The 24,716-nt window shown below is 38.3% G+C and overlaps 1 protein-coding gene across 2 annotated transcripts; it reads left to right on the top strand.

Moving 5' to 3' along the window:
• The first annotated feature begins 87 nt into the window (after window positions 1–87).
• Window positions 88–23,447, top strand: AKAP3 (A-kinase anchoring protein 3). 2 transcript variants are annotated; one of them, XM_069490854.1, is made up of 6 exons: window positions 88–306; window positions 2,590–2,713; window positions 5,608–5,712; window positions 8,487–8,582; window positions 12,452–14,758; window positions 23,068–23,447. In XM_069490854.1, exons 4-6 carry the CDS (start codon window positions 8,487–8,489, stop codon window positions 23,221–23,223), a joined length of 2,559 nt encoding a protein of 852 aa, XP_069346955.1. In that variant the 5' UTR covers window positions 88–306; window positions 2,590–2,713; window positions 5,608–5,712; the 3' UTR covers window positions 23,224–23,447. The 2 variants fall into 2 exon arrangements, with proteins under 2 accessions (XP_069346955.1, XP_069346954.1); XM_069490853.1 differs by having other exon boundaries at window positions 88–324.
• Window positions 23,448–24,716: the final 1,269 nt, after the last annotated feature.

The raw sequence follows: 24,716 nt of genomic DNA, 5'->3' as shown, positions 1-24,716 counted from the left end.
TTGCGCAGGCGCTAACCGGAAAGGAAGGGACGGGTTGGAGTTTGGGGTAATGTTGGTAAAGGGAGTTGGGAGAAGAGACGAGGAGACAGGAAAAGAGAGAAAGTGAAGGAGAGGAGGGGGAAAGGAAACAGAAAGAATTTTGGGGTCGGAATCTCAGATCTGGAATGGGTCGTAAAGATAATCTCATATTGCCGAGAATGTGAAATCCGAGTTAACCAGTGACGGACGACTCAGACATAGAAAATGGCAGAGCCCGACGTAGAGGAGCTCAGCTTTCCTCACTCTCATTCACTATTCCCTGAAAACGTCAGTCAGAGCAGCCTGGTGAGGCTGGGGAAGGAGGAGGCGTGGCCCCTGCGCTCTGGGTGTCCAGGGCCCGGGGCAGAGAAAGGGTGTAAAAGAAGGGTGGGGCGGGGACAAGGAGGGGGAAAGTGGGGAAGAGAAAGAGAAATGAGGATGTGCCCCAAATAAATAAATGCACGTCGAGCCTGCCAGGCGCATCCTCTCCTCCGGACCTTTGCGCTTGCTGTTGGCTTTTCCTGGAATGCCACTCAGATGTCAAGTCTCTGCTCATAGAAAGGATACCTCTTCGGAGAAGATTCTCCGACCATCCTATCCAAGGTGGTGATTATTCCACCTATCCTGCTTTTTGTTTTTAATTTACTTATGAAAGCACTATCGTATAATATATGAATCCAGGCGTTCTTAACCAGGAGTGCAATTCATGAGTGGGCTTCAGGAAATCTGTGAACCTCTGTAAAATTTAGTGGCCATGTATGCCATCTGAACATTTGTCTAAGGAGAAACTGCAGATGGCTCTCTCTAGAGCAATGTTTTGTAATTCTTTTTTTCTTTTAACTATAGACCCCTTTGAGAATCTGACTTGTGCTACAAAGAGCCATCTGGAGCCTGAGGAAATTCCAGAAAGCTTAGTCTAAGCACTTGAATTTTAAAATACCTTATTCTGGGCAACCTTTCAAGATTCTTGAATAAGAGACAGCAATCAGTGATCCTTGGAAACATACTTTGGGCTTATCAGAAAACCACCTAGTTTGGGTGGTCTTTCTACATTGAGTAACCCTTTCAAGTGCTTTGTTTTCTCAGGAAGAAAGAGTATGTGTTGCTGGGATAAACAAAAGAGCTGTAGTGAGGAGGGGTTGCTTATTACTAGGCTTGTAAGATTGGCTGTTTCCACTCTATCCTACCTTTACTGTTCACTGAAGTGTCACCTACCAAATTGAATTGAAGAGGAAAGAAACCCTTGAATTTTATCAGAGAAGCTTAGTAATCCTACACTGTTATATTTCTTTGCCTCGTCCTCTGTTCACTTGGAACTTACAATTTGCTGATACTTGATTCTGGGGTCATCCTGATTCTTTTAAACTGACAGACCTCCAGTAATCATCAGCAATCTCCTAAGCCCTGTATAACAATGCCAATTATATTATTTAACACTTCTAAGTAGAACACTGCTACATAGTCTCAATTCTAGTTTCAAGGTGTTGTTGAAAGAGCACTGATTTTAACATTCAGAATATTGGATCCCAGTCCCAGTTCCACTAGTTATGAGTTGTGAACTGGGCAAGCTTCTATGCCTAACAGGGAAAATAATACCTGCCCTGTCACCTCAACAGGTTATTGTGAGGATCAGGTGACATAATGGATATGAGGATGCTTTGTCTACTGCAAAGTGCTATATGCAGGTACATGCAATCCTATTCAAATACCCACTGAAGTATTAAGATCATAGAATGTGAGAGCTGGAAGGGATCCTAACAGATCAACAAGCCTAATTTCTTTGCTTTAAAAATGAAGAAACAGACCTAATATAAAAGCTCATCAACAGATAAATAACTTTGTTGAAGGACGCCTGTAGTAAAATGTCGGCTTTGATGGAAATTATTTTTGCTTCCTGGAAACTATATATTAGTCCTATATGTAATCATTAAGTACAGAGTACCTAAGGCAACATTTCCCAAGAGAATGTACTAATAAATAAAGTCCTCCTCTAACCTAGAAGGACTCACCAACCAAATGCCTCTTAGTCTGGTTTATCCCAGTAAAGTTTCTCAGGTCAGGCATTGCAAAGGTTGGATTAGTGCTACTGTATCTTTGACCATCTAAGACAAATTTTAACCCAGAGATGGTTAGTTTAGGCAAAATATCCCAAAAGTAATTTTTTTTACAAGAGATAAGATGCTTATAAATAAGGAGAGCCCAGGCTGGATCCCACAAAATGAAGTGATTTCATAGGCTTTGCATAAAAAATTTAGTAGGCACTCAATTCTTTTATTTTTTATTCTCTGTAGCCATCTGGAATTGTTAATACATAATACTTACTCTGCTGTTTTAAGTGGAATCCATTGGCAAAATTTCCCCCTCATATATTCCCTCACCTAAATTAAACACTCAGAAGAGAGAATTAATCCGGAAGAAGCAAGCCTAGTTCCTCCAAACTAAACCTCAGAGCCTCAGAGTGTCTCTTCACTCTTTCTCTTGTCTTTTTGACTACTCAATTTCTGATAGCCTCACCACTGTTGCTATAGAGACAGTGATATCATCAGTTGTGATTCTGATGTCACTCTCCAGTCCCAACAGAGGGAGGTGCATGGAAGGCTGGGGGAGGAAACAAGATCTTAAGCTGAGCAAGAACATCCCAGCATCTTCATTGACTTTAAAAGTATATTCTGGAGTCTTCTCCAGTGCTACAGAGGTAGGCAATCCCACTGGACTGATAAAACAGCCCATTTCTGATCCTCTGTGGTTAGAAGGGAGACTTCAGTGACAAGTGATAGGCAACTTTTTCTGTTCAACCCAGCCTCGTTCTTCTGCCCAGCCAATTTTAATTTTACCTCTGAGTCCTCTGGAAATAAATGAGCCTTTCCTTCAGCAGTATTAATACTCAACCTACCACCTTTGCTGCTGAAGTTTTCTTTTTGTTACTGATTTGACCAGATGACGTTGGCCATACTTTTGGAGACATGAGGGGTCTTACTTCCTGCTTCCCAATTTGATAGAGTGGAGTGTGACTATCTACTGACTTTCCCTCTTTATTGCAAAAGTTCTTTTCTTTCCAGTGCTCAAAGAACAAAACAGAACTGGAATAGCTCTGAGTCCAATTCCTACCCACTTTCATCCTCTCATTGTTATTTCTGAAGGCTTTGTTAGACAACAGAAAACTGGGGAAGGGCAGAATATTTATATATATGGCAGGACATGTAGAGAAAGTATCTGTTCTCAATCTAGAGAAAGAAGCTATTAGTAAGGGAAAGTGTAAATAAAGGAGATTCACAGGAAAGCTTAACCAAGAATGGTGCCACTGAGAGAAAGAAATACACACACACACACACAAACTTCTCATCTTTATTTAAATAAAATCAGTTGAATTTCTGATTTGAGCAACAACCAAATTTATTGAGTTTCTACAATGTACCAGATATTGAAAAGAAGGGAGAAAAAGAATGGGTTTATTAAATGTATTCTTCCCTTTTAAAACTAGTAATAAAACCTGGTTGAATAAACCCCCAAACTTGGTCAAGTGTGTAGTAACCCTGCAAGAGCTTTATTTGTGCTTTCTGTAATTTGAGTTTCTCCATGAGCTTAGGAACCTTGAGTAACCAGGAACCTCCTGCTTCAAATGGATCCAGGAGAAAACTGTCTTGAGATGGAGGTGTGGTCTAGAATACAGCGCCCATACCCAAGCCCCTGTGTGGCATATTGGCGTTCAGATTTGCACTCCTTCTCAACCTGGGGTAATTGTCACTTGAGCATTTTTGAGGACCATTTTAGTCCAGTCCCCTTCCTGGCCACCAGATCCCCCTATTGGCCACAGGAAAATTTCACAACTTCCAGGATATTAAACTACGGAGCCGGAATAGATAAGGAAATACATCCATTGGTTCTAATATTTCCTTTCTGGGCCTCAGTTTCCTAGTCTGTAAGATGAGAGTATTAGGATAATTTTTTTTTTTTTTTTTGAGACAGAGGCTTGCTCTGTCACCCTGGATAGAGTGCCATGGCATCATTATAGCTTCCTGCAACCTCAAACTCCTAGGCTCAAGCCATCCTCCTGCCTCAGCATATCCAGTAGCTGCTACTACAGGCGCACACCAACGCGTGGCTAATTTTTCTATTTTTATTTTTTAGTAGAGACATGGTCTTGCTCTTGCTCAGGCTGGTCTCCAACTCCTGAGCTCAAGTGATCCTCCTGCCTCAGCCTCCCAGATTACAGGCATGAGCCACCATGCCCAGCCAGAATAAATGGTTTCTAAGGCCCATTTATCTTTACATTTTGTATGTAGTCAGCTTTCTTTCGTTATCAAAATTAATAGATAACACAAAGCATTATTTTGTCTTTTATTTTCCACCCTAACTCCTGGATATTATTCACCCACTTTTGAACTTATAGTAAATAAATTTATGAATCCATCCATTGACTTTATCAAACTTTTTATATTCCTTCTTTTCCATTTTATTATGGACAATGTAGATATTAACTGAGTAGTCTGAATATCATTATCATCAAAAAGTATTTAAATACTTCTTTGTATATGCTATCTTCCAGGACAATTTAGGAAGCTGTAAAAGTCTAAAACCAGCTTCATGGATGCAAGTAAACACCCAGAGGGCACAAAAAATAGAGCGAAAACATTAGAATTTATGTAAGGGAAGTGTTTTCTGGATATATTTAAGTAGTAAGTGCACTTTATGTTTGTGAAAAGAGTACAGAATCACTTTTGAGGTGTTGATTTATTTTTATTGGAATAGGTCTGTTAGAAAGTCACTGGATAAGTCTCTGGGGTGAACTTATACCCCAAAGAAGTGAAGCTTCAGGAAGGCCTGAATATGTGGCTTACCACTGTAGCAAATTTGAGCAAGTGATTTCTTTTTTGTTCTAAGATTCTCCAGTTTGAGAAAGAAAGAAACAAAATACAGTGGCAACTTTGATGAGGGAGCAATCACATTCATTTAGGAACTTAGAAAATATTTCAGGTAACTTTTCATCTGAGCTATGAAGTACGGGTGGGATTTAGAGACGGATTTATAGAAGGGCTGGGTAGATATTCAAGATGAGAGTACAATGCACTAATGTCTTCTATTGAAATATCTTAGTAGAGATAGTAAATGGAAGTTGATTGATCTGGTAGACATTGTCTGTGAACTCCCTATATAACATGAGGATGTATGATTCTCTCAAGTACTCTAAGGAATGCTTATAAAGTGTTTGGAGTTCCATAAATTCAGAGAATTCTTCATTCCAGCTATTTATCTTTCAACTTCCTATTCAAACAAGTTTGAGGTTAGGCTAAAAACTTTTCAGTGTCCTCATTGTTACATAAGCCCATATACATATGATTTGAAAGTGGAGAATAACAGTAGTCATTTAAGAAATTATTGGCCAGAAAGTGGACACCTTATTGTCATCTGGGAACCATCAGAATGCACCAAGGGTAAGATGTGGACTCCCTCTGTGAAATTTGGATGTCATTTTGTGCTCACTTGTGTGTGCATGTGAAAAAAAAAAAAGTCAAAATTATTATTTGGCAATAAGAGCAATAAGGTTCATTTGTAAAATGAGTCATTTGTATTTGTGTCTTTCTGTTGCAGATTCCTTATATTACATGGCAGGAGGGGTGGGTAAACTTAGGGATAGTGAAGACAACAAATTAATCAAGAGCTTTCCTCATATCTCAGAACCTATCCTCAGTAAGAGTAAGTGATCACATAATTTCCTTACTTTTTGTATTGAATTTCAGCCTTTCTGATTGTGATATATAGTTTAAATAAGGCAAAGATCCGTTGATTTTGTCTTTTTCTATTAGAAGCAACTCCTTAGGATGAAATATAAACTGGAGACACATTTCTAGCTCTGGCTTGCACTGTCGACAATCTAGGACAACCTGCTTTTAAGTCTTCCAAGTCTCTGGCCAAGTAACAGTACCGTTCATTTTTTTCTTCATGGTAATGATATGAACATAAGAATATTTATATATAATAGTGAGCTTCTGAGGACAATACAGGGTTTAACCTCATATACATTAACAGCTTCCTTGTTCAAGTAACAAAACATAAATAAAATACCAAAGAAGATTAGGAAATCTGTCTCAAAGAAAATTTTTAAAGAAAAGAGTAAATGATTATCTTTTGGAAACTGGCTAGTCTTTCTCAGAGAGGGTCCCTGCAGATAAGATCTGGCCCAGGAATTGTCGGTTCTGGATGTACATTAGAATCAACCAGTTTTTAAGCAATTTAATGCCTAAGTTTCCCCAAACCAAAGTCATTGAAGTAAGATTATTCTGGGCGTCGTAAGTCAAATTCAGTATCTTTATACAGTTCTCTAGGTGATTCTAAGGTCCAATTAGGGTGGAGAACCCATTAGTTACCCAAGAAATCTGTTACCTGTTTTCCTAGCTCAGTAATCTGAGTCAGTGATTTGGGTATGAAAATGGGAACAAATCCTTGTGGGAGCAAAGAACAAGTAGCTCTTTTTTTTCTTTTTTTTTTTTTTTTTTGTTGCCTGGGCTAGAGTGCCATGGCGTCAGCCCAGCTCACAGCAACCTCAAATTCCTGGGCTCAAGTGATCCTCCTGCCTCGGCCTCCCAAGGTGCTAGGATTACAGGTGTGAGCCACTGTGCCCAGCCAAAACAAGTAGCCCTTAAAAGATCTTTTATTTTCTTTTTAATAATTACCCATAATATTCTGTATAAAACAATAACATATCCACTTATATATAAGTTTAAATCATGTGTTTAATCTGTCTTTGATTTGTGTTGATTTTATTTTGAGGGAGGATGTCTACTCCCATCACAGCCCAAAGTCCTTTAAAACAAATACTTCCAATTAACCAGATGTTTATCCCCTAATAATGCTCTACTTCTTTCAAGCCATTCTTTATAAAACATAATTTCACTATTTAAAAAATTAGGATAAGCTGTTGGGCTTTATTACAGCAGAATCATAAACTATTTTGTTGGAATCAAAATACAGAGATTTACACCTGTGTCATGAAGATATTCAGGACACCAGGGAGGAAAAAATGGCCATCTTATTCCACTTTGCTTATTGATAAGTACAGGTCTGAGCAAAGTTTGTAATGAAAGAAGGGAAACTTCAATGTGAAAGCCTGGAAATGGAAGTTTGGCATGGAAAAAAGGGCAAAGAGAAGCTTCTCATAGCTTTAGATTATCGGGGGGTAACTCTAAGTCATCATGATTGTTGGCCAGGTTTTCAAAGACTACCAAGGAAGATGCAATGTTGTAGAAAGTGTAGGAGACTAAGGCCAAAGGTGTATGTGGAGTAGGTACTATGGTGCTCATTTGTGACCATGAAAGCAGCAGGTATAAGCAATTTGTTTAAGAAAAATGGCTACAAATGGAATAAGAGAGAGGAATTATCTAGAGGGAAGCTTGGGTGGAAGAAGACAACTGAAATGGAAGACCAGGTAGATGGTGGTGCCATTTCTGAAATTAGGAAACAGAGCCAGGTGTCAAGACGGCTGTGAAAGAATCCACATCAGCAAGGATATCACTGCATCTGTGGACAAAGGCCCATTGGGTGGTGCACATGACATCTCTGTTCTTCCAGCATTCAGAAATTTGGCTAACCATGGAGACTGAGAATTCCCCCGGAATCCTTGGCAAATTGGAGGAGGGATTGGTCTTAGGGAAGAGCTACCAGACTTACTGCTAGTATGAGTAAGTTAGTGCCTAGAAATTAATTAAAAATAAAGCATCTATTACTTAAAAAATAAGTCAGTGGAGCAAGAACAGGCAAGGGGGAAGTAAATTAACTCTATTTTGATCACACTGAGTTTTGAGTGTCTACTGAAAATCCAAGCAGGAGAGGGTTATCAAGCAAGGACACAAAGAGCAGGACAGGGCTGCCCAGGTTCGTGCGTTTAACAAAGATGTGTTAAGCACCTGTAGCATATACCAGGCACTAGCCTCATTACTGGAGATAGAAATATGGGGGGGGGTGGTTGTATTTTTTAAATTGATATGTCATAGTTGTACATATTTTGGCAGTACATGTTATATTTTGATACATGTATATAAGGTGATCAAATCAGGATAATTGGGATATCCATCATCGCAAGCATTTATCTTTTCTTTGTGTTGGGAACATTATAATTCTCTCCTAGCTATTTTGAAATGTATAATAAATTGTTGTTAACTAAAATTTCCCTACTGTGCTATCAAACGCTAGAACTTATTCCTTCTCTCTAACTTTATTTTAGTACCCATTAACCAACTTCTCCTTACTGCCCCCCGAATGTGTTTAAGAACTCTTCCTGCAGTTGAATGCTGAGGGTAAAGAGATCCCGAGCTGAGTGGGTCTGAAGTAGCTCTTGAGGCAGGTCTCTGTTGAAAGCATTGCTCCTATTTCCCACACCACAGCCATTCACTTTGTTTCTCCTTGCTTTCATGTCATCTGCCCTTTTAACGACCCTTTCTCATCAATAAATAACTTCTCATTGCTACTTCCAGATGTCGGATAGAGTTGACTGGTTACAAAGCCAAAATGGAGTATGCAAAGTTGATGTCTATTCTCCCGGAGACAGCCAGCAGCAGGAATGGAGAACGGTAAGCATCGCTCTCTTTTAAACCCTAGGTTAGGAATATGTGAGGTGCCAGGAATGCCTTATTCTCTCCATCACCACCACACACCTCTTACTTTAGAAGATGGGATTCTGGGGGTGGGAGGGATTAAGCTCCTATAGAACAGAAAGTTCCCATCTATAGTTTTTTGGAAAGAAATGACTGTCATATGACTTAGTAGAAGAAATATGTTATAGCTAATGAATATATATATATTACAGCTTGAAGATTTTAATTTTCAAACAGGGCTTGGAAATAAATGTCTCCAATGCTCATAGAAAATACTTTCTGAAATGTAGGATTCCTTAAAATTCTCAGAACTATAAACGCTCATCTAAGTAACATTGTCATTCTGCCTTCATTCAACAACAGTTATTAAATACTTACTTAGTATCAGGCATTGTATCCGTCAGGGCCCAGTCAGAGGATAGAAACCACACCAGTAATTTAATATTAAAAATTGTTTATGAGTAAAAGATAGTTAACCACTAAAAGGCCTAAAAGAGGACACTAGGAGTTCCAGGAATAACAAATGCAGAAAGCAGCTACAACCCCAGGCAGAGAGAGAGCGGGCAAGGAGGAAACTAAGAACCCAAAAGGGTCCCTCTCCCTCAACCAAGGCTCCTTCCCATCTCTTTGGAGAGACTGCGGCTGCCACAGGAGACTTGCCAGCGGTACAGGTGGGCCAGCAGGGAGCCCTTTCCTCCTGCTGTGACCATGCAGTGCCCTCCTGTGTCCTCTGCTAGCAACACCAACTGCCAGAGAAGTGTTTAAAGGATCTAGCTCTGGTATCACAAAACAAGGCAAAAAATGATGGATTTGGAGTGAGAGGCAGCACATTAATAACCAGCACAGACACTGTGTGAGGTGTCAGAGTCAGAGATGCAAAAATAAAGTAGACAGAATTCTCTCCCTTTAAGAATCTTATAATTTAATGGTATCACTATTATAATCCTTATCCTTAACATTAACATTTATCAAACACCTATTTGCATGTCATGTTGTATGACCCATCATCTTCTATTTGTCCAAAATCTATTTGGTCTATCTATGCATAGCCGAAAAGAGAAAACACTAACAAATCTACATAAGACATTTAATATATATAGATAATAAATATTCAATTACTGTAAAGTAAGGGCCGGCCAAAACTGCTTCTACTATATCTTATATTTATCTCTACCCTTTCATTTAGAAAAGCAAAAGGCAGATCCGTTTTAATGTTATATCAAATGAACAAAAATTCCTGGATTTTTTTCATTAAGTTAGTAATACTCTGAGACATACAAAAAAAAGAACGAAACAAACCATTTCTACCCTTGTGCACTTTATCTTTCATTTGGGAAAATTAAAAAAATATGAAAATATTAAAATAATGTAAAAGCACTAAAGAACTGTTGAACACTAATGAAAGCAGTTCATGATTATATGCCAAATGGATTTTCTAGACAGTAATAGGTGTTTAAAGAATGGGTCATTTAAAAATGAGAAACGGTCAGAGAAAATTTTATAAGGTATGTTTAATTGAGTTAGAGGGGGAGAAGAGAAGTAGGACAGGGAGGTACATAGTTGACTTAAAACTAAGCTGCTGAAGCAAAAGATGGATAAACAAGAAAATTAGACCTCTTAACCCTTTTTATGTTCTCCTTCATGGACATGAAAATTAGCCCTGGCCTTAAGAAAGACTCAGAGACAATCTGGCATCCTCCTTCCCTAGCTGCTCAGGGTAGTATGTTTAAGAAGAAGGTTATAAGAGGGCAATGGGTTTTGAAGAGATGGCTGATTATAAACTGTATTGATAGAAAAGGAAATGTAGGTACTTCTATTAAGCCATTAAAGGGATTTCCACATGGTCAGGCAAAACCAAATTTCCAGTCATTGCTGCCACCAATGATTATTGCCTATAAATGAACCAAAGTGAAAACTAAAAACAAAATTAGTAGAAAGGAAAATTAAGACTAGAAAAATACAATGTCTGCAAAGTTTTACTGCCACTGTGGGGCCACGAAAAGACACTTATGATGCACCTCTGTCATGATCCATTTACTTCTATAAATATTAGGTGAATCTATTGGGCATCCTAGAGGAAGATTTCCAAAACCACTAAAAGGTGATTTCCAGAGAAGGGTAAAATAAGACTCTCATACATATATAAAAAAATGAACACATGTTAAAGATTTCATTGAACTCATTAACAATGAGCTGATGAGGCTCAAAATATACAGATCAGAAATACTGAAGCAACTGTGCATATGGAGCCAAAGCTGACCTTCTCCAGAGAGGGAGTCAGTTGAGCCTCCCCTTACATGTGTGTGGACAAGAATTACATTGTTTTCTGTCAATTATCTACAGTTTACGGAGCTATAGGGTATGCCACAGACACTGTGTAGTTTTCCGCACAAAATGTTCCCTGTAGTAGCCATTATTCAAACTAGGAGAAACCATCTGGGAGGATTTTTAAATAAGCAGTATGGCCCTAACCCCAACATGGTAACAAGCAGCTTGCACCAGTCTTGCAGAGGACTAGTACAGCTGCTTTCCTCTTCTTTCCAAGTCATTAAAACACAGTAGGAGCAGGGTACTCTAGTGGTGGAGATCACTGGTTTTAGAGTCAAAACTGGATTTGAATACTAGCCGTGAGATGTACTAGCTGTGAGATGTACTGGCCGTGAGATGTACGAGCTGTGAGATTCTAGCCAAATTATTCAACTTCTCTAAGCCTCTGTTTTCTTACCTGTGAAACTGGAAGAGTATTAATAAAAAGCTACCTTACAGGGTGAGTATAAGGATTAAACGAAATAATGTGAGTAAAGCATTTATCATAATGCCTGGCATACTTTACAAGAATTTAACAAATAGTAGCTAGTAAGTATATGACACTTTGGTAATAAAAATACCAAATTATTCTCTAAAGATGGTCAATATTTGTGGTCATTCCCAGATAGGTATATGAACTCCAATACATCAATCCTTGACATTTTATAGTAAATAGGATACTTCCACATGCATTATTTTATTTTATCCTATGTTCCAGTGAAGAGTTTTTTCCACATATAGATTTTCCAGTATATAAACGTATGAATTTGTACATGTGCTTCTCACAGTTAGTGTCCATCAAAGAATCTGTATTCAAACAAAACTAATTAATTGCCCATAGACATCAACTCCTCAATTATAAATCAGATTGTTAATTTAAGTGATGGCAACTAGACCATTGGAAGCCATTTAACGTATCAAGATTGTGCTCGTGTAGCCTGGCAAAGTGATTAAGGCACAATTTTCCTTGAATTTTCTCATTTTTAGAAAACTATACTTCTAATAAGAGACTTAAATAAAAACAAATAAGCCACAGAAAATAGCAATTAATATCAATACAAGAAAAAAAATCTACTGATTCATTTCAAATTCTAACTCTTCTATGTAGCTGATGACTATCAGATCTTAAGGGTATATGTTGTTAGAAGCAATATAATGTAGTAACTGAGAACCTGGACTCTGGGGTTAGACTGCTGGGGTTAGAATTCCTGCTCCCCCAATGATTAGCTGTATTACTTCAAATAAGTAACTAACTTAAACTCTCAGTTCTTCAATTTTCTCCTCCATACAATCAAGATAATAAGAGAGCTAACATTTAGCCTTATGATGAGAATAATATTAAAAGAGATAATTGTCTTAAAATACCTAGAACAGTGCCTGATACATAGTAAGCACTCAATTAATGTTGGTTACTTTTATTGCAAAGATGGAGCAAGCTTGAGAGGGGTGACAATATTTGTAACTGACCTTTGAGGTTGTCCTGAATATCCCGTATCTTTGCTTTGTTACATTCAGATGAATCCTTGTCTATTTTTAAGGAGGCCTCAATGGATCCTGTCCGAGTGCTCAGCTGGCTCCGTAGAGACCTGGAGAAAAGTACAGCAGGGTTCCAAGATCTTAAGTTCAAGCCTGGAGAGTCATCACTTGGTGGGGAAATGATCAACTCAGGAGACTCAAGCAAAGGTTTCTGTGTAGACTATTACGCCACCACCAATAAGGGCAGTCCAGGGAGATTCCATTTTGAGATGACTCACAGAGAGAACCCTTCTCAGGGCCCCAGGGTCCCAATTGGTAATGGGAGTTCTGTAGATGAAGTTTCCTTCTATGCTAACCGCCTCACAAATCTAGTCATAGCCATGGCCCGCAAGGAGGTCAATGAGAAGATTGATGGCTTTGAAAACAAATGTGTCCATCAGTCATTCTACATGGGGGACGAACCCCCACCTGCCAAAACCCTGAGTAAGGTAGCAACAGAGCTGGTGAATGAGACTGTCTCTGCATGTTCCAATAGTGCTGCTTCAGACAAGGTTCCTGGCTCTGGAGACAGAGCCTCAGGATCCAATGTGAAATACAAGACCACTTTGAAGATGAAGGAGAGCACCAAGGAAAGCAACAGTCCCGATGACAAGCCTTCTTCTAGGAAGTCTTTCTTCTATAAGGAAGTGTTTGAATCTCGTAATGCAGGTGATGCCAGAGAGGGTAGAAAGTTCTTACCTGGAGAGAGAAAGATGTTCCAAGGGCAGGAAAGGCCTGATGATTTTGCAGCTTCCATTAGTGAAGGGATCATGACCTACGCTAATAGTGTGGTGTCTGATATGATGGTCTCCATCATGAAGACACTGAGGATCCAAGTGAAAGACACAACCATCGCCACCATCCTGCTGAAGAAGGTCCTGCTCAAGCACGCGAAAGAGGTGGTCTCAGATCTCATTGACTCCTTCATGAAGAACCTCCACAATGTCACAGGGACCCTCATGACTGACACAGACTTTGTCTCGGCTGTGAAAAGAAGTTTGTTCTCTCATGGAAGCCAAAAGGCCACAGATATCATGGATGCCATGCTGGGTAAGCTATACAATGTCATGCTTGCCAAGAAAGCCCCTGAGATTGTCAGGAAAAGCAAGGACAAGTCTGAGAGTTATTCTGTTGTCTCCATGAAAGGAATGGGGGACCCTAAACAGCGAAATATGAACTTTGCAATGAAATCTGAAGCTAAACTGAGAGAAAAAATGTATTCTCCTATACCCAAACCAGAGAAGCCGAAGACTTGTGCTGAAACTCTGGGTGAACACATTATCAAAGAGGGACTATGCTTGTGGCATAAAAATCAACAGAAAGAATGCAAATCTCCAGGTTTCCAGCGTGCAAAATTTGAAGCTCCCCACAAACCGTGTAAGTCTGCACCCGACTTTCCCTTTGACTGTCTTCAAGATCCTTGGAACTTCAGCCCCCCTATGTGTTACCCAGAGAGACCTGAGAATTTCATGTATGATTCAGACTCCTGGGCCAAGGACCTGATCGTGTCTGCCCTACTTCTGATTCAGTATCACCTGGCCCAGGGAGGAAGAATGGATGCACAGAGCTTCCTCGAAGCTGCAGCCACCACCAACTTTCCTGCCACCAAGTTCCCTATAGTTCCTGATGAATCCTGCCTTAGGTCCACTCATGTGGTATGTGACAAAGAACAATCAGAAAAGAAGGATATTATGAGTGTTATCTTCAATTTTATCCGGAACTTACTTGGTGAGACCATTTTCAAGAATGACCGTAGCTGTGAACCCAACGTTCCAGAACAGCCAGTTAAGGAAGAAGATAGCAACCCATGTGAAAGACCTGCAACCCCTTGTCCCATCAAACTATGTGAAGGGGATGAGGCTGGTGGTACCTTTTCTGGGCTGACTAAGCTGGTTGTCAACCAGCAAGATGGCCAAATGAGTGGGAAAATGGTAGATCACCTAGTGGACTCAGTGATGAAGCTGTGTCTCATCATTGCCAAGTCCTGTGACTCTCCCTTGGCAGAGCTGGGAGATGACAAGTGTGGAGATGCCAGCAGGCCAACATCAGTCTTCGCAGACAATTTATATGAGTGTTTACCAGTCAAGGGCACAGGGACAGCGGAAGCTCTCCTGCAGAATGCCTACCAAGCTATCCACAATGAACTGAGAGGCAAATCAGGACAGCCCCCTGAAGGGTGTGAAGCACCCAAGATGATTGTCAGCAATCACAACCTAACAGATACAGTTCAGAACAAGCAACTCCAAGCTGTCCTTCAATGGGTGGCCGCCTCTGAGCTCAATGTCCCTATTTTGTACTTTGCTGGTGATGATGAAGGGATCCAGGAAAAGGTAAGGAAGAAAAGTCAGAGGAATTTGGAAAGCTTTACTAAGGGTTAATTAGGATTTTAAGTTCTATTTTCTTTCTGAATGATAATATAGCCACAGGAAAGGTAAATGAGAACAGTAGGATTTGAAGACCATGCCTCTTGATGGAGATAATGGATAAAGTAAAATTAGATTTTGCCCAACAAGAGGCATATCAAAGGGAAAAAAAGAATAAATTATATTTTTTCTTTGTTTCCTGCATTTAGTGGAAGGAGTGCAGAGATGAGGAACCTCTAAAACACTTGGTGAAAAAGTCAGATTCAGGTCTGGGCTTTAGGTTGAGTTTTGAATAGGACAGCATTGCGCAGAGAGTGAGCTGAAGCTGCTAAAAAGTATACCTGGGATGTGTGGGGGAGGGGGCAGAGGCTCTGACTTTATGACCTTTTCAAACCTGCCATTACTCCCTTAGCTCGTTATCTAGGTGGTATTGGGGATTTGAAATGATTCAATAAATAATATCTCCCTCTTCCTCACACCTTAATCAATTGATAACTAAGACTAAAGCATAAAGCAGATGGAGAATCAACTTATCACTGTTATTACTGTTAAAGGTAAGTGTGCCTTCTAAGTCTTTGCTTCTCCAGCCTTGGGACTCCCGCTGGAGGGAAAGTTAGTCTGGAGAGCGTGCACACTTGTCCAAGTTGCTCCTTCATACCAAAGTGGGGGGATTCAAACAGAGAGACCATCCCCACAACTGACACACACTCTCTCTTTTTCTCTCTCACCTTTTCACTGTGAAAAACTGGATCAAGAGCTTTTATCAATTAGTAAGGGGTGGCACAAAAGGCTGGGATTATTTTAAAAAATTGATCATCATAGAAACCAGAAGATGCAGAGAAAGAAGTTGTCTCTGCTTAATAAGTAGTATTAGCAATGCTTGTAACTGAATAACTGGGTTAATCTGGTGACTGGGAAGACACAGGATTATAGAGCATCCAGATTAGGCTTTACCACACCTAAACAAGAAACTGTATGATCTTTCACTTTAGTCTTAGCAAGACTTTTAGTCTTAGCAAGACTATGCTTGCTACTCAAAGTGTAGTCTGTGGACCAACAGCATTAGGCATCACCAGGGAGCTTGTTAGAAGTACAGAAACTCAGGCTTCCTTCTAGACCTACTGACTCAGAATCTTCATTTTAGCAAAATACCCAGGTGATTTGTGTGCACATTCAAGTTTGGGCTAGAGGACAGAACATGAAGTTCCAATACTAGATATATCCCTAAGGGTCCTTGGCAAGCTCTGTGTCCTTCCAGGATTTCCAATATGGGCACAGAGCAATTAGCAAAGGGGAGGCTATATTCTGAAAAAAAAAAAAAAAAAAAAAAAAGATTAGTGAGAAAAATCTAAAAATAAGCATAGTCTTCATGTGTACAAAGTGTGATAAAGCCTTATGCTCTATAGCCATCTTGTAAGTCAAACCCATCATACATAACATACAAAATACATTCTGGTTTTAGATTATTTTGAATTGGAACATATTTATCTAATGTGGGACAATGGATTTGCAGCCCCCCTTTCCACACACACACACACACACACACACACATTTTGTCCACTCTAAAGATAAAGATGGTTATCTATTTTATTAAGGTAAAAGAGTAGAAGGAATGGGCGGCAGCACATTCAAACTTCAACTAATGACACTCTGGGAGGCCAAGGCAGGCAGATCGTTTGAGCTCAGAAGTGCGAGACCAGTCTGTGCAAGAGCAAGACCTCGTCTCTACAAAAAAAAAAAAAAAAAAAATAGAAGGAAATTAGCTGGACAACTAAAAATATATAGAAAAATTAGCCGAGCATGGTGGCGCATACCTGTAGTCCAGCGACTTGGGAGGCTGAGGCAGGAGCATCGCTTGAGCCCAGGAGTTTGAGGTTGCTGTGAGCTACGATGACACCACTGCACTCTACCCAGGGTGACGGAGAGAGACCCTGTCTCATAAAAAAAAAAAAAAGAAAACTACTAATGAGTAGATTTGCACTAAACATTAGTATATTTTTAAGAATACTTGGATGACATATACCAAAAAACTACCTAAAAATGACTTTTTTGGGGAAGAGATTAATGTATACAAATATTCTCATACTGATGCAGGTGATTGAAGCTAGTGTCACTGGAATGCCTGTGAGCCCAAGTCCTTTAAATAAATTTGTATTTAATTTTAAATAAATAGGTAATATATGTGCATAGTTCAAAATCTAAAAGTACAAAAGGATGCACAGTAGAAATTAAGTATTTTTTTCCTCATTTGTATGCTTCATCCCATTGCTCTCCCTGGAGAAAAAAAAAATTCAGATCAATTTCTTGTTTATCCTTCCAGAAATACATATACATACACAAATAAATACTTATATGTGCATGTATTTTTTTAAAAGTTCACAAATTATTATAAATATATATCCTCTTCTGCAACAGTATAGAGATGCCACATTCTTTTTAGTGTCTTCATATTACTTTATAGTATAAAGGTTTTGTAAGTTAACCACTCCCCTATGTATGGACATTTCACTTGCCAATATTTAGCTACTATAAGCAATGCTGTACTATAGATCCTTGAAGATACATAATTTTTCACAGGTTCAAATGTATCTGTATGCCAAATACCTAGGAAAGGAACTTCAAGGTCACTGAAAATATGTATTTGCATAATTTGATATATATTCCTAAATTGTCTCCCATAGAGCTTGTACAATTTACACACCTATTAAAATAATATAAAAGGGCTGTTTCACCACACTTTAACCAACAGTGAGTGCCAAACTTTTGATTTTTACCAGATGTTGCCTTATTTTATATTTGTCTTATTAGGAATGAGGGTGAGTATCTTTTTATATGTTTAAGAGCCATTTGAATTTCCTTTTTTGTGGATAAATTGTTCATAACCTCTGTCCATCTTTCTATCGTGTTGTAGGTCTTTTTCTTATTGATGTATAAGAGTTTTATATATTACAAGGAATTAGCCTTTGTGATATTAAATACATATGGTTCCTTTGCCATTGGTCTTTTGATTGGTGTTTTTTTTTTTTTAGTTTGGTTTTGCTGTATAGAATTTGGTCATATCTAAAACATTTTTCTTTCATTTTTATTGGGTTTTGTGTCATATTTTTGGAAACATTCTCCACTTTATGATATTAACAAAACTTTCCCATGTTGTCTTCTAGTATAGTCGTGCATCACTTAGCAGTGGGAATATGTTCTGAGGAATGCATCATTAGGTGATTTCATCCCTGTGCAAACATCATAGAGTGCACTGACACAAACCTAGATGGTATCCCCTGCTGCTCCTAGCCTACAAACTTGCACAATATGTTAATGTACTAAATACTTAGGCAATTGTAACCCAATAGTATGTACTTGTGTATCTAAGCATAAATAAGGTACAGTAAAAATACCATCTAAAAGTTAAAAAAAAAAAAAAAAAAAAACCAAAAAAATGGTGCTAGTTGCAGGCCTGGAAGTTGCTGTGGGTGAGTCAGTGAGTGGTGAGAGAATGTGAAGGTCTAGGACATTACCGTACACTACTGTAGACTTTATAAACACCAAACACTTTTCAGCTACACCAAATTTATTAAAAAATATTTTTCTTTTTTCAATAATCAATTAGCTTATCGTAATATTTTTACTTTATAAACTTTTAAATTTTTTTAACTTTTTGACTCCTTTGTAATAACACTTAGCTTACAACACAAACACATTATACAGCTATACAAAAATATTTTGTCTTTATATCCTCTATGAGCTTTTAACTTTTTTTTACTTTAAACATTTTTGTTAAAAGTTAAGACACAAACACACACATTAGCCTAGGTGTATATAGGACCAGGATCATCAATATCACTGTCTTCCACCTCCACATCTTGTCTCACTGAAAGGTCTTCATGGGCAACAACACCCATGGAGCTGTCATCTCCTATGATAACAATGCCTTCTTCTGGATACCTCCTGAAGGACCTGCCTGAGGCTGTTTTACAGTTAACCTTTTTTTATATAGGTAGAGGAATACACTCCAAAATAGTGATAGTAAGTATGGTATAGTAAATGGATAAACCAGTAACATAATCATTTACTATCATTATCAAATATTATGTACTGCACATAATTGTATATGCTAGACTTTTATATGACTGGCAGTGCAGTAGGTTTGTTTACACCAGCATCACCCCAAACACGTGGATAATATGTTGTGCTACAACATTATGATGGCTACAGTGTCACTAGGTGAAAGAAATTTTTCAGCTCCATTGTAATCTTATGGGACCACTGTTCATACAGGTGGTCTGTTGTTGACCAAAAGGTCATGTGGTACATGACTGTACTTTTATGATTTTTAAAATATAGTTAAGACCTTGATCTATTTTGAATTCATTTTTATGTAAGGTATGAGGCAGAAATGCAATCTATTCTTTTTTGTTTTTCAAATTGCTGCCTGTCTTTGGTTCCTTTTCTGAACTTTCTACTCTGTTCCATTGAATTATCCATCTATTCTTGGACCAATAGCATAGTGTCTTCATTGTTATAATTCTATAATATTTTTGAATACCTGATAGGACTGTAGACTCCTTATTTCTCTATCTCAGAATTTTCTAGGCTATTCTTAGTTGTTTACATTTCCCAGTTTTCATCCCCACCCATGTGCAACCATTAACCTGCTTTCTATCATTGTAGATTTGCCTTTCTCTGACTTTTTTATATAATGGAGCCATAAAAAATGTAGTCTCTTACATATTTTACCTACCTGGCTCCTAACACTTAATGTTTTTGAAGTTCATCCATGTTGTAGCATGTATAAGTAGTTTATTCTTTTTTATTGCTGAATAGTATTTCATTATATGGATATACTACTTTTGTTTTTCCATGCATCAGTTAATGGACATTTGGATTGTATTCATTTTCTGCTATTATGAGTGATACTACTTTGAACATTCACATACAAGTCTTTGTGTGGATATATGTTTTTATTTCTCTTTGGTGGATAATAAGGAGTAGAATTGCTATGTCTTATGATAAGTACAATGTGCAATTTCTTAAGAAACTGTCAAATTGTTTTCTAAAGTGACTGTACCATTTTATGTTCCCACCAGCAATTTATATGGGTTTCAGTTTCTCGACATCCTGTCAACATTATTCTTTCATTTATTATGGTGTTATCTAATTGTGGGTTTAATTTGACTTACAGACATGAAAACGACCAAGGATATTGAACATATTTTTATGTGCTCATTAGCCATTCATATGTATTCTTTGGTGAGATATCTATGGAAATCTTTTATCCATATTTTGATTGGGTTGTTTTCTTCTTGCTTAGAATTGTAAGAGTTCATTATATATCTGGATATGAGTCCTTAATCTAATAACATATGATTTGCAAATATTTTCTCTCAGTCTATGGCTTGTCTTTTTATTCAATGGAGTCTTTTGAAGAGCAAAAGTTTTTAATAATTATTTTTTTGCTTTTATCACTTGTGCTTTTGATATCATATCAAATAATTTTTGCCTACCCGTGGTTCTCAACTGGGGGCAACTTTTTCCCCTAGGGGACATTTGGCAATGTCTGGAGATATATTTGGCTGTTACAGCACAGGTTGCTACTGAATCTAGTGGGTAGAGGCCAAGGATACTGCTAAACATTCTACAATTGACAGGAGCAGCCCCACAGCAAAGAATTATCTGGCCCATAAGGTCAATAGTGCTGAGATTTAGAAACTCTGACCTATCCCAAGGTCATGAAGATTTTCTCCTTGTTTTCTTCTAAATGGTTGATAATTTTAGCTCTTATATCTAGGTCCGTGATCTGATTTGAATTTTTGTGTATGATGTGAGCCAGGGGTCCACTTTATTATTTTCATGTGGTATCTCAGTACCATTTGTTGAAAAGACCAGTGGGTATCTGGCCTCTCTGAATCATTCATCCGCTTTATAAAAAAAGAATCAATTGACCATAAATGTTAGATTCATGTCTTTTTTTGATTAGCGTTTTCATGGTACTTCTTTTTCATTTTTAGTTTTACTTTTAACCAACTTATATTATTATATTTGAAGTGAGTTTTTTGTAGGCAGCATACAGTTGGATCACATTTTTTTGTCCATTGTGACAATTTGTGTGTTTAGACTATTTACATTTAGCCTAATTTGTTGATATGTTTGGATTTAAGTCTACTATTTTATTTTTTGTTTCTGTTTCTTCTCTCTGTTTTTTCTTCTTGTTTTCCCTTTGCTGTCTTCTTTTGTGTTGTTTTAACATTTTTTAGAATTCCATTTTTAATTTATCTGTTTTATTTTTTATATCTCTGTGTAGTTTTGGGGTTTTTTTTTTAATGGTTTATCTTGGGATTACCATATACATACTAACTTTTCAGAGTCTATGTAGAAGCAACAGTTGAATACAGAAATATTTCTGCCATATAGGTTCCTTTACCATTCCCCCTTTATATTCTAGTTGTCTTATGTATTTACTCTACATACATTGAAAAAACCCTCAGACAGTTTTACTTTTGCTTTCAGCCATAATATATATATATATATTTTATTTTATTTTAATTTTTTTGTATTTTTAGTAGAGACAGGGTCTCGCTCTTGCTCAGGCTGGTCTCGAACTCCTGACCTTGACCGATCCACCCGCCTCAGCCTCCCAGAAAATATATTTTAAAGAATGGAAAAGGATAGTCTACTATTTATACTGAGAGTTTTGCTGTTTCTGTTGGTTTTCTTTCATTCCTGATGTTCCCAGTTTCCTTCTGATATCATTGTCCTTCTCTGTGAAAAAGTTCCTTTAGCAATTCTTCTAGAACACATTTGCTGGCAATGAATTCTCTTAGTTTTGTTTAATCTGAGAATGTCTTTATTTGACTTTCATTCCTGAGTTATATTTCTACTGGATATAGAACTCTGATTTGGCAGATTTTTTTCTGTTAGCATTTAAAAATGTGCCACTTCCTTCTGGCCTCTATGATTTCTGATGAGAAATCTGCTGTCATTTGAATTGTAGTTCCCCTATAAATAATACACTGGTTTTCTCTGGCAACTTTCAAGATGTTTTATATTCTTTAGTTTTTAGCAATTTCATTATGGTAGGTCTTGGAGTGAATTTCTTTGGGTTTGTTTTAGGTACAGTAAGCTTTTTTTATTTTAGCTTCTTGAATCTATAGGTTTATATCTTTCGACAAATAAGAGAAGCTTTTATCCATTATTTCTTCAAATTTTTTTTTCCACATCACCCTGTTTCTCTTTTCCTTTGGGATTCTAATGATGTAAATGTTGAACCTTTTGGTATTGCCTACAGGTCCCTGAGCTATTAATGGAAAAAAAAGATTTTTCCAATCTTTTTTGAAAGAGGTTTAATCAATCTCTTATGTTGTTCAGCATGGGTAATTCCTGTTGATCATCCTTCAAGTTTGCTGACTTTCTCATCTCCATTCTGCTAGTTAGCCCACTCAGTAAGTTTTTATTTTAGATTTTATATGTAAATTTAGTTCTAAAGTTTCCATTTGGTTCTTATTTCTATTTCTTTGCTGATACTTTCTGTCTTTCCACTTGTCTCAAGGGTATCCGTATGTACTGCAGTTTTCTGAAATATTCATTTCTCCTTCTGAAAAAGCTCCTGATATTTGGCCTGTTCATTTGCCCTTTGACTCATAAAAAGTCAGGAGCAGAATGCACAAAATAAAAATCTGGTTATTTGAGTTAGTTTGTTGCCTTTAGGATTCCAGATGAATGACAATGTACTGTGTTCATATTAGAATGGTTGCTTGAATAATTTTTCTCATTTTATACTTGGTAAGAAAACTAAACAGACTTCAGATACTCAGAGGGAATTTTGGATCTGCTAATTACTAGCAGTGTGATTCTGAGAAGTCTCTTCACCTCTCTGGACAATATTTTCATAAGGGTTAAATTGATCTCTGACATTCTAGAGTTCTCTCGTGTATGGAGCATGGAAAGCAGCATCCACATTTGTCCACTGGATATTTTCTTTCTTGCCCTTTTTGGTCTTAGGACAACAGTGGAGACAGTTTTATGATATTAGGGTGAGCTTAGAATCTTAGAATTCTTAGAGAGCAAGATCATGGACAGGTGGATGTTAACATCTCTTGTGTAAATTAAGGGTGATATCACCAACTTTCTTCGGCTAAACAGGCCAGCAGACTTTAAGTGTTATCAACACGTGATTTGCATCCCTTCTGCTTCAGTTTCCCAAAGTCTGCCTGGCCTCTTTGTCCTAGCCTTGGCCGTCATGGGATGCGCTCTCCCTCCACTACTGTTTTCTTTCCTTTCCACAGCTACTTCAGCTCTCAGCCGCTGCTGTGGACAAAGGACGCAGCGTGGGTGAGGTTCTGCAATCCGTGCTGCGCTATGAGAAGGAGCGACAGCTAGATGAGGCGGTGGGAAATGTCACACGGCTGCAGCTGCTGGATTGGCTGATGGTGAACCTGTGATCGGCGCCCACTCACTACTTTGCCCTCTTCCAGCAGTGAGCCCAGCCCTTAACCCCTCCCTTCTTTCTCACTTCCACAGCGCCCCCTCCACATCCTCACAGAGCCCTAACATTATCTCTATACCACTCACGTCAAAGACATGCCATCTTATGCTAGTCACTGGATTTTGCAGATTTTCCTGTCCATGCGAGCAAGGACATAAAATTAAAAAAATTACAATTAAAGGGCTCCAGGTGTTTGGTTTCCTTAGAATCCAATGGGACAATGAGGTAAAGAAATCTCAGGAGCGAAAGAATATTAATAATCACTGCCAAAGGTCACTCAGCCTGTTCTCTGTGTCTCCCTATCTGTGCCACAATTTTTAGCTCCCTCATTTAAACTATTCACTTAAAATAAGCCTTTATCAAGAATTCATTTCAGCCTTTATAGCCAAGAAACTCAGAAAATAATTTCTAATATCCAATCAAAATATGTTAGTTACGATGTTGAGGAATTGGCTTCTCGTCCTGTCTCTATAGAGCTACAGAACATCTGTCCACCTCCAACCTTACCCATGTTTGAATATCATGTCAAAAAGGTTACCAAGACCTGAGTTCTACTGCCGTTTCTGTGGCTTTCCGGCTATACCAGACCAGTGCTCTAACCACTGAGCTATGGAGCCCACCCGAGCCTACCCGCTTTCGCTTTCTGGCTATAGATCATGGGACAAGTTATCTCTTAGGACACTGCTTTGACTTACTGTCCACATCACCCCATTTAATATTTTCTGTTCTTATCCTGACCTTTCTGTGGAATTTTATATTCTTGACCCTTTTTTCCTTTCAGAAACTTTCTCTTCTTTTGGCTTCTATTTTTCTTCCTATTTCTCTAGGTATCTTGGGGATCTCCTCAGCTCCTTCCACTCCTCCTCTATTTATCTTTCCTAGGACTTTCCCTTGACTCCCTGCTACTCTCACTCTGTATCATCTTCCCTGGGTGAGCTTATCCAAACCTATGGCTTCAGTTACCTGGCATCTCCCTTTATGAAATGCTGGGCTGCAATTAAAATGGAAACTATGATGCCAAGTATATTCTCTGCTGTTTATGATGTTATGGTCTTAAGTTTCATGTAAAATTCTATCTGCCCTATGATTTACAACCATATAGAAATTGTATATTTATGTAGATAAGGACTAGAAAGGGAAATAAATAAGAGGACATGATTGGATTTGGGGTGTGGTGGCTGAGTGACTAGATCCTGCTTGTTTACCCAACTTCCCTTCCTTTGGGGAACCCTCCACTCCCTGCTCTAGTCTAGAAAGGCAGCAGCCCCAGTGCTTTCCCCACCAGCACAGTGTGGGCTTGTGTGGCCCAGGCTGGCCAATCAGAGGATCCCAGTCTCTCAGACACAGTGACTGGCTCACGCACAGTCATTTCTGAGACTGTCCTGCCAGCAAGGAAGACTGCATCTTCTGACTGGATGTTGGTGGCCACCCTAGCTTCTGGGCAGAGCC

Source organism: Eulemur rufifrons, chromosome 16 (genome assembly GCF_041146395.1).
Source record: "Eulemur rufifrons isolate Redbay chromosome 16, OSU_ERuf_1, whole genome shotgun sequence".
Lineage (NCBI taxonomy): Eukaryota > Metazoa > Chordata > Mammalia > Primates > Lemuridae > Eulemur > Eulemur rufifrons.
Note: the sequence above shows the minus strand (reverse complement) of the source record. Positions and strands in the feature narration are given on the sequence as shown.

What these genes read in the sequence shown, in the direction of transcription:
- AKAP3 (XM_069490854.1), top strand. Translation starts at nt 8,487, where the DNA reads ATGTCGGATAGAGTTGACTGGTTACAAAGCCAAAATGGAGTATGCAAA. An exon ending in AGCAGCAGGAATGGAGAACG is followed by an intron (nt 8,583 to 12,451) that starts GTAAGCATCGCT and finishes TCTATTTTTAAG; the next exon opens with GAGGCCTCAATGGATCCTGT. An exon ending in ATGAAGGGATCCAGGAAAAG is followed by an intron (nt 14,759 to 23,067) that starts GTAAGGAAGAAA and finishes TCCTTTCCACAG; the next exon opens with CTACTTCAGCTCTCAGCCGC.